Source organism: Vombatus ursinus, unplaced genomic scaffold (genome assembly GCF_900497805.2).
Source record: "Vombatus ursinus unplaced genomic scaffold, bare-nosed wombat genome assembly UNPS02014817.1, whole genome shotgun sequence".
NCBI lineage: Eukaryota > Metazoa > Chordata > Mammalia > Diprotodontia > Vombatidae > Vombatus > Vombatus ursinus.
In genome coordinates this window covers 297,022-305,213 of record NW_020954595.1, presented here as the reverse complement: position 1 = coordinate 305,213, position 8,192 = coordinate 297,022, and the positions used below count along the sequence as shown (strand labels likewise).

At 51.2% G+C, this 8,192-nt stretch overlaps 1 protein-coding gene across 2 annotated transcripts in view; it reads left to right on the top strand.

Annotated features, from left to right (window-relative positions):
• Nucleotides 1–227: 227 nt before the first annotated feature.
• SCN5A (sodium voltage-gated channel alpha subunit 5) overlaps nt 228–8,192 on the top strand; it is a 144,107-nt gene continuing 136,142 nt past the window's right edge. For both annotated transcript variants that reach the window (XM_027835826.1, XM_027835825.1), the window contains exons 1-2: nt 228–515; nt 4,358–4,476. In XM_027835826.1, coding sequence (XP_027691627.1) covers nt 249–515; nt 4,358–4,476 — 386 coding nt within the window. In that variant the 5' untranslated portion in view covers nt 228–248. The remainder of the gene's footprint in view (nt 516–4,357; nt 4,477–8,192) is intronic.

The following is an 8,192-nucleotide window of genomic DNA, read 5'->3' as shown; positions in this document are numbered from 1 at the left end:
AGGGACCCCAAGACTTCAGGTTGCAGACAAGTCACCCACTTTAATTCATGGAAGGAGCTTCCTCATCTGGCAGTTCCCCATCTATCAGGGACAGCCCAGGTCCAGCTCCCATGCCTGCACCCAGTGCCTGGTGCACATCAGGCCTTTGTTTAACCAATGTTTGTTGCCTGACTGTGTGCTCAATCGTCTTTTCCAGCTGCTCCTATCAGGTGGACTAGGGGCCTGCACCTAGGAAGCAGGATGAAAAGATGGCAAACTTCTTGTTACCTCGGGGCACCAACAGCTTCCGCCGGTTCACTCGAGAATCCTTGGCAGCCATTGAGAAGCAGATTGCAGAGAAGCAGGCCCGAAGTGTCACACAGGAGAGCCGGGACACGCCGACCGAGGAGGAGAAGCCTCGGCCCCAGCTGGACTTGCAGGCATCCAAGAAGCTGCCGGACCTCTACGGCAACCCACCCCGAGACCTCATTGGGGAGCCACTGGAGGACTTGGACCCCTTCTACAGCACCCAAAAGGTTAACTGAGGCCCAGGAGCCAACCAACACATTTTAGATGGGGAATGGTTCTAATCCTCACGAGGGGTGGGGGGTCCCAGTGCATGGATTCCAGCATTCTTTACCCTCCACTCGCCCTGTGGTTCCTATGGCAGATGGTCTCTGCACACTCAGGGCACCCGTTGGTTTTCCTACTGACCTCAGCTAAATGTAGAATGGTGGAGGTTGAGCTCCAGCAGGAGATAGATATGGAGCTACCCACCTCCAGCCCCCCCAGGGAATGCCTTGAGGACATTGTATGACACGGAGACAGTCTGGTGCCATCGTACCCTTTCATTGGCATGGAGACCTGAGAAGAACGCAGAAGCAAATCTGCGTCTCCTGGGCAGGCCAGAGGGGCTGCCATGCCTTCCCTCCTGGGCTTTCTTTTACTGGGGTCTGGCCACGAGTGGACCAGAGGTTTGGGGATGTGGTGGCCCTTGCCAGTCTGCGTAGCCTAGGTTGGACCCACCACTTTGGTCTACGATAGCACCACTCTGGGCTTCCCTGGGGAAGAGAGGGTAGGCTTCTTTCTCTTGGGCTGAGCATTAACCCCTGGAACCCTCAACTCCAGTGCCAGCCCCTCAGCCTCCTTACCTGCTGCTCCTCCTGTATCTCCTTGGAGCCCTCCCTGCTGTCCCTGCTTGACCTGCAGGTGGGGCCTCCTAAGCCTGTCCTAGAAGCTGCTGGCAGTGCTCCCTGAGGCTCCTCCTGCATTTGGGGAGCACAGGCAGCTTGCTCCTGCCTCAGATTGGCTCTGCCCTGTGGCCTGGCCCAGCATCCGGCCATCTCCCTGCAAAAGGAAACAAGATTTGCATAGGGATGCTGGCCTTTTCCCAAGAAGGGCTGGGCCCAGGAGTTCAGGCAGTGATGGAGACAGGCCTGCTGAGGTATTAGGTCATAGCATCCTGGACCTAACTGGAAAGGACCCCTGAGACCATCTAGTTCTGGTCCAAATTCTGCCCTTCCCCTTATTTTACACATGAGGAAATTGAGACCCAAAGAGGTTAAGTGACTTTGGATCATAAAATCCTAGACAGAACTAGAAGGTGCTTCAGAAGAAATCTAGTCCACCCCACTCCCCTTCATTTTACAGATGAGGAAACTGAGGCCCAGGGAGGTTATGGGACTTACCCAAGGTCACATGGATAGGAAGTAACACAGGTGGAGTTGAACTCAGTTCCTCTGACTCCAAAGTTTGTGTCATTGACTTCCCTAGTGGTGACTGGCAGAGAGAGAGAGAGAGAGAGAGAGAGAGAGAGAGAGAGGGAGAGAGCATGTGTGTGTGTAATGGGTGTGTAGTGTTGTAGAAAGAGTGCTAAATCTAAAGCCAAAGGATTGGACTCCAGATCTCAGCTCTGCCACTTATGGGACTTTTGGCAAGTCCCCACCCCTCTCTGGGCCTCAGTTTCCTCATCTGTAAATTAAGAGATTTGGACTTGATGACCTTTGAGATGCAATGGATAGAATGTTGTGATTAGCTTCAGATTAGGTTCAAATCCTACATCAGCCACAATAATACATTTGTATGGTCTGTGTGTCTGTGTCACAGTCAGCCACAAACCTCCACTGAGCACCAGCCTCGGAGAAGGCACTTGGTGTCGGTGACTATATTTAGGAGTGAGTGTGCAGGTGGGTCAGCGTGTCTGGGTTCTTGAATGTGTGTGTGTGTGTGTGTGTGTGTGAGAGAGAGAGAGAGAGAGAGAGAGAGAGAGAGAGAGAGAGAGAGAGAAAGAGAGAGCGAGAGAACACGAGTGTGTCCATTTTGGTGTGTGATTACTGGCCAGTCCATGCTGACTCTCCATCTGTGATGAATGTCTGAGCTGTGGAAGCAGGTGATTGCCAGCCTTTGGATGGCCATCTCTGTTAGTGGGTGAATAAGTCTTGGAGGAAGGTTGCAAAGGAGTGTCCTGGGAAATAGCAGTAACTTTGGGTGAAGGAACTGGGTGAGAAGTTGGTCTGGAATCCTTTGGTTCATAGCACAGACAGGACTGAGGTCAGTCAAGGCTTGAGAGTTGAGATCAAGATCAAGGTCAGGGTCAGGGTCAGCCCAGGTTAGGGGAAAAGAGAACACACATTTATTAAGAACCTGCTATGTACCAGGCATTGTACTAAGCACTTTACAAATATAATCTCACTTGGTCCTCATGACAACCCTGGGAGGTAGGTGCCATTATCACCCCCATTTTACAGGTAGGGAAACTGAGGTAGACAGAAGTTAGTGACTTTCCCAGGGTCACACAGCTAGTAAATATCTGAGGCTGGTTTTAAATTCAGGTCTTCCAGAGCTCTATCCACTGTACCATCTAGTAAGGCAGAAGTCATGGAAACCACAGCTCAGACTGAGACATTCCATGACATTGCTTATTGACAGAATGATCACACATTTAGAAATGGAAGATACTTAAGAGATCTTCTAGTCCAGTGGTGTAAAACTCAAATAGAATTAAAGATAGAAGGAAGAGGATACTAAGCCATTCAGAAGAATCCATGTGGGCCATGTATTGACTTTAAAAAGTATGCATTAATATTATTTATGTTTTATTGCATTTTATGTCTTTTGTTCAATATTTCCCATTTACATTCTCATTTTACCATTTCAATCTGATTTGGTCTGCACTTGGGAGTCTTCTTGGCTACATGTGCCCTGGTGGTATTTTATATCTCTGATCTAGTCCAACCTCATCATTTTACAGATGAGGAAATTGAGGCAGGCAAAGATTGAGTGACTTGCCCAGGGTCATACAACCAGTCAGTGTCAGAGGTTAGATTCCTGATGCCAAGACCAACATGGTATTATCCCCAATGCCACCCTGAGTCTCAGACACATTTAGTCTCCCACCTCTGGGCCTCCACCTGGCAGAGAGCAGGGAAAAAAGGGGAGGGGTGGCTTGAAGAAAACTAAGAGGGAAATTTCCTAAAGAGCAATGAGATTGGCCCATCCCAAGAGCTCCTGGACCTTCATGCATCTGTCCACTACTTGGTGTGATCCTCACAGCAGCCTGGGGTGGGAGCTGATGGGGCAGAGGGGTCTGACCATCTTTGCCTACAAGTTGCATTTCATTTGTGCATGATTTGCATGTTCCTGAGGAGGTGGGGACCATCTCTGTTTTTGGATATGTTCCAGATTAGAACTAGTTTTCACCCTGGGGTTGTCATTTCTCCCTCTGTGTCTTCTGCACCTTCCTTCTCACCTACCCCTGCTCATCTAGGCAGAGCCAGCTGGGGAAGGAGAAAAGGAGTGAGAACCTGAAGTCCACAGTGGGCCCCAGTTTGGAGGATGCTCTAAGCTCAGCTTTGGCTCTGAGGCAATACCTTGGGATTGGGCTCACCTATTCAGGGAGGAGGAGGCAGTGTGGTATGTCAGAAAAAACATTGGCTGGAGAAGCAGAGAACCTTGGTTCAAAACCTGTCTCTGATGTGCAGTATCTGTGTGACCTGATACAAGTCATTGATCATTCCTGGGCCTCAGTTTCCTCCTCTGTAAAATGAATAGGATGGATTAGATGGGCTCTGTGGACCCTCTCAGTTCTTGATCTGTAATCCTGTGAGCCCAGATACAATCCAGAAGGTCAGTCCTTTCTGTTCTTTACCTCAGTGCCTCCCACATCGTACCCTCCGTCACCTCTCCATCAGCCCCTCCAGCCTTCTACAACCCAGGCAGCTCTGTGGCCCTCTGGGCTGGCTCCCCTTTCACCAGAGCCCTGCCCCAGCCTACCCTGTGGCAGGAGGCTCCCACTTCTCTCAGCTCTGGGATCTGGGATCTGAAAGTGGTCCATTGCTCTGTAACCTGTACTCTGCCATCTCTCTTTCTTTATCCACAGACCTTCATCGTACTGAACAAAGGGAAAACCATCTTCCGATTTAGTGCCACAAATGCCTTGTACATCCTCAGCCCCTTCCATCCCATCCGGAGAGCAGCAGTTAAAATCTTGGTTCATTCATATCCTTTTCAGTGCTGTTTGGGGGTACTCCTCTAGAAATGACCTGGGATGGGTGGGGCTCTACACGTGTTGCTGCTGCTTGGTGGGGAGAGGGCTGAGGGCTTCTGTGAGAGACTGACTGGAAAGCTGGGGGCCACCTGCATGCTTCTGGATAACTGAATGGGAGTCAGCCCTCCTGACTCCCCAGGAGCTGTGTCACAAAAACTCATTTGAAGTTAATGCAAAGCCAAGAGTTGGGAGTGTTATCTGGATCTATGATTTCATCAACATAGGGCATTCTTGCTGTGAAAACTTTCTCCACCCACTCAGATCAGCAACTTGAGTAATTCATAGTCTTAGAGAGTTGCCTAGAACACTGTGCAGTTAAGTGACTTACCAGTGGCCAAATGGAGAGAATGTGTCAGAGGCAGGACTTGAACCCAGGACTTCTGACTCCAAAGTCATCTCTCTTTCCACTACTCTATGGTGCGTCATAGATGGAGGCTAGTAATAACACAAAATATAGTAGGAATAAAAATGTAAAGTCCACTGCTTAGGTCTAAATAATCAATTGCAGAAGTGCAGGATTGGGAAGGAGTGGCTAGATGGCTGTTTGTGTGAAACTGACACTGGCTCATCCATCGATGGCAAGGTCAGGATAAGTCAGTGGTGTAATTCAGCAGCCAGAAAAGCTGCCCTCATCTAGGGCTGCTAGACTGACTCTGGTGACATACACCTGAGCATTACACTCAGTCCTTTGTACCACCTTTTAGGAAGGACCTTGACAGTCTGGAGGGTGTCCAAAGGAAGGCAATTAGAACTGTAGGGACCTGGGGATCAGACCATCCAAGGATCGGCTCAAAGAACCGGAAGTGTTAGTCCAAAGCTGTGAAGACTAGGTGGGGCAGGAGAACTGTGTTGGAGTATTTTGAGGGTCTGTCATTGGGAAAGATTAGCCTTCTACTTGACCTGACCTCACAACAGGTGAGAGCTGCAGAGGGGCCACATGGTACTTGGAAACTGACAACTCAATTCCACTCTCGTTCCTCATGTGGAGTGAGCAGCCTCAGTTCTAGCAGATTCCCCCTCCCCATTTGGCCTAGGAGTGGGTGCTTAGCCCTTGGAATGGCCCGTCCAAGCAGGAGCTCCTTCCTCCCTCCCTGCTGTGATCTCTCTCACCCCCTGCAGGGGCACAAGAAGCTGGGCCCATCTCCCATCCTCAGAGGAGGAATCTCTCTCTCTCACACACACACGCGCACACACATGCACGCAGCGTGGGAGGGAGCAGTTTTCAAGAAAAGCCAGGATGACCACTTGTCAGGGATATCATAGTCAGAATGGTCAGGGCTAGAAGGTCACATGGGTTGTTCTGGGACCGTGGTTAAGAAATGGGTTAGGGAATATCAGTATGGAGGCAATTTTCACTAGGTCATAGGAGCATAGATTTAGAGTTGGAGGAAACCTGAGCAACTCTCAAGTCCCAAACCCCTCATCTTACAGATGGGGAAACTGAGGCCCAGGAAGGCTAAGTGGGTTGTAAAGTCAGGATGACAGAGCTGGGGAACATGGTCTGTTTTTTTGTTTTGTTTTGTTTTGTTTTTTTGGCTAGGCAATGGGGTTAAGTGACTTGCCCAGTGTCACACAGCTAATAAGTGTTATGTGTGTGAGGCCAGATTTGAACTCAGGTCCTCCTGACTCTAGGGCCAGTACTCTATCCACTGTGCCACCTAGCTGCCCTGCATGATCTGTTTTTAATGTCATCCTACCTTCTTTGTATGCCTGGCCCAAAGGTTCACCATGCTTCCAATAGGCACAAATCCTAACTGCTGGGACTGAACTATTTAGCAATCTTTCTCCCTTCCCCCCATTCCTGGGCTAGTTTTCCAAATACAAGATATGTACATACCATATGATGTCAGGGCCCCTCCCCCCACCCATCTTTGCTCCCTGATTCAGACTCACAGGAACGGGAGGGTCCCTACCCTTTGTCAGGGGGCAGTGCCCAGGGCATTGGGGAGTACCCAGGGTGCCTGGTGGCAAGGCAGTGACTCAGAGAGACAGCTGGAGGGGGAGAAGGAGGTCATTCCACCAGCTGGTGCCACAGAGGACGAGAGGCTGTTCTGTTCGACATTCATCCACTCAGCCCCTACCAGGCCGGCCTGTCACTGAGACAAAGCCAGGGGCTGCCCTCTCACCCTCTACACATCCCTCCCTGGGGCTAGCCTTTTGTGTGACTTCTATTCTCTGTCAGGCTGCCTTCAGGCTTGCTTGTAACCTAATCTCACCTACCTGGGAGGGGGGATGGCAGACATAGTATGGCTTTCACCTCCAGCCCCCTGTACTAGCTGATCAGTCTGGTGGGAACACTGGGGCCCTTTGCCTTCTCTCAGGAGCTAATGCCTCCCTCCCACGCTCTGTGAGTGCGTGCATGTTTGTGTGTGTTTATGTGTGTCTGTGTGTGTGTCTGTGTGTGTGAGTGTGTGTGAGAATGGGAGATGGGCCCAGCTTCTTGTGCCCCTGCAGGGGGTGAGAGAGATCACAGCAGGGAGGGAGGAAGGAGCTCCTGCTTGGACGGGCCATTCCAAGGGCCATGCACCCACTCCCAGGCCAAAGGCTTTGACATTCCAGGGCTTGGTAGCACCTGCCACAGAGGGCTTCGCAAGGACCAAGTGAGCTCCCGTCTGTAAGTGCCTCGCAGACCTTGAAACCCACCTCCCTGGGAGGCTTAGACATCAATGGGCAGGTAAAGCCTTTGGCAGGCTATATAGTTTAAAAGGGGCTTACCTTGGAAACGTCAGGTATTCACTTTACTCCTCATGGTGATTATCCCTTGTGGGCACCCAGCAAAAATCTCCTGACTCGGCAGGGAGGTGGAGCAGCTGAAGTCCCGGCTCTAAGAAGCGCTTTGCAAACCTCGAGCCGCTCTGTTTCTGTTTACTTTTACTTTTGTCAGACCTGTGATTTCCTTGGTGTAGGGGCCTGAGTCCCAGAGTGAATGCCCCACTTCATTGACTAAGGCAGGTCAGGAGCCCATCTGTAATTCAGAGCTGGGGACAGCTCCCTGGGGTCGGGGGAGACTCATAGGCTTTGCCCAGGATTGGGACTGAAAGCCTCCCCATCTCCGAGTGAAAGGGACCTTAGAGGCCGTCTGGTCCAGCCCCCTCATTTTTCAAAGGAGGAAACTGAGGCTCCCTTACTAAAGGCAGGGGACAGAGCCCTGGCTTGGGAGTCTCTGATGTTCATTACCTGTGTGACCTTGGACAAGTCACTGCTCCTCAGGCTTCGATGTCTCCCTGTGTGAAAGGAGAGGGATTGAGCTAGATGGCTCTGAGCCCAGCGCTTTGTGAAGCCGAGGCCAGCCCTCCCTTCGTCCCTCTCTAAGGGCTCGAGAGATGCCACTTACTCAGCTCCTCGCCCTGCTGTCGGAGGGCGTCGGCTGCCCAGCAGCCTCGAGAGGACCGGCCCACTGAACTCGAGAGCCTCGTCGAGCCCTTCCACGTGTCTGTTTCTGACTGGGCTCTCGTCAAACAGCTGCAGAGATTGCCCTTATTGAAGTAATTAGTGAGCACTCTCCCTCAGCCTCCGCCAATATTGACAAATTAGCTTAATATTCATTGCGTCCCAGGAATTATCAGGTCTGGGAGTTTTCCTAGTGACTCTCTGCGACTGGCGCTTCTTCTGTTTACCTGGGCATTACCAGGCCTTCAGGGCGCTGAGGAGGTGACCTGGGCATGGG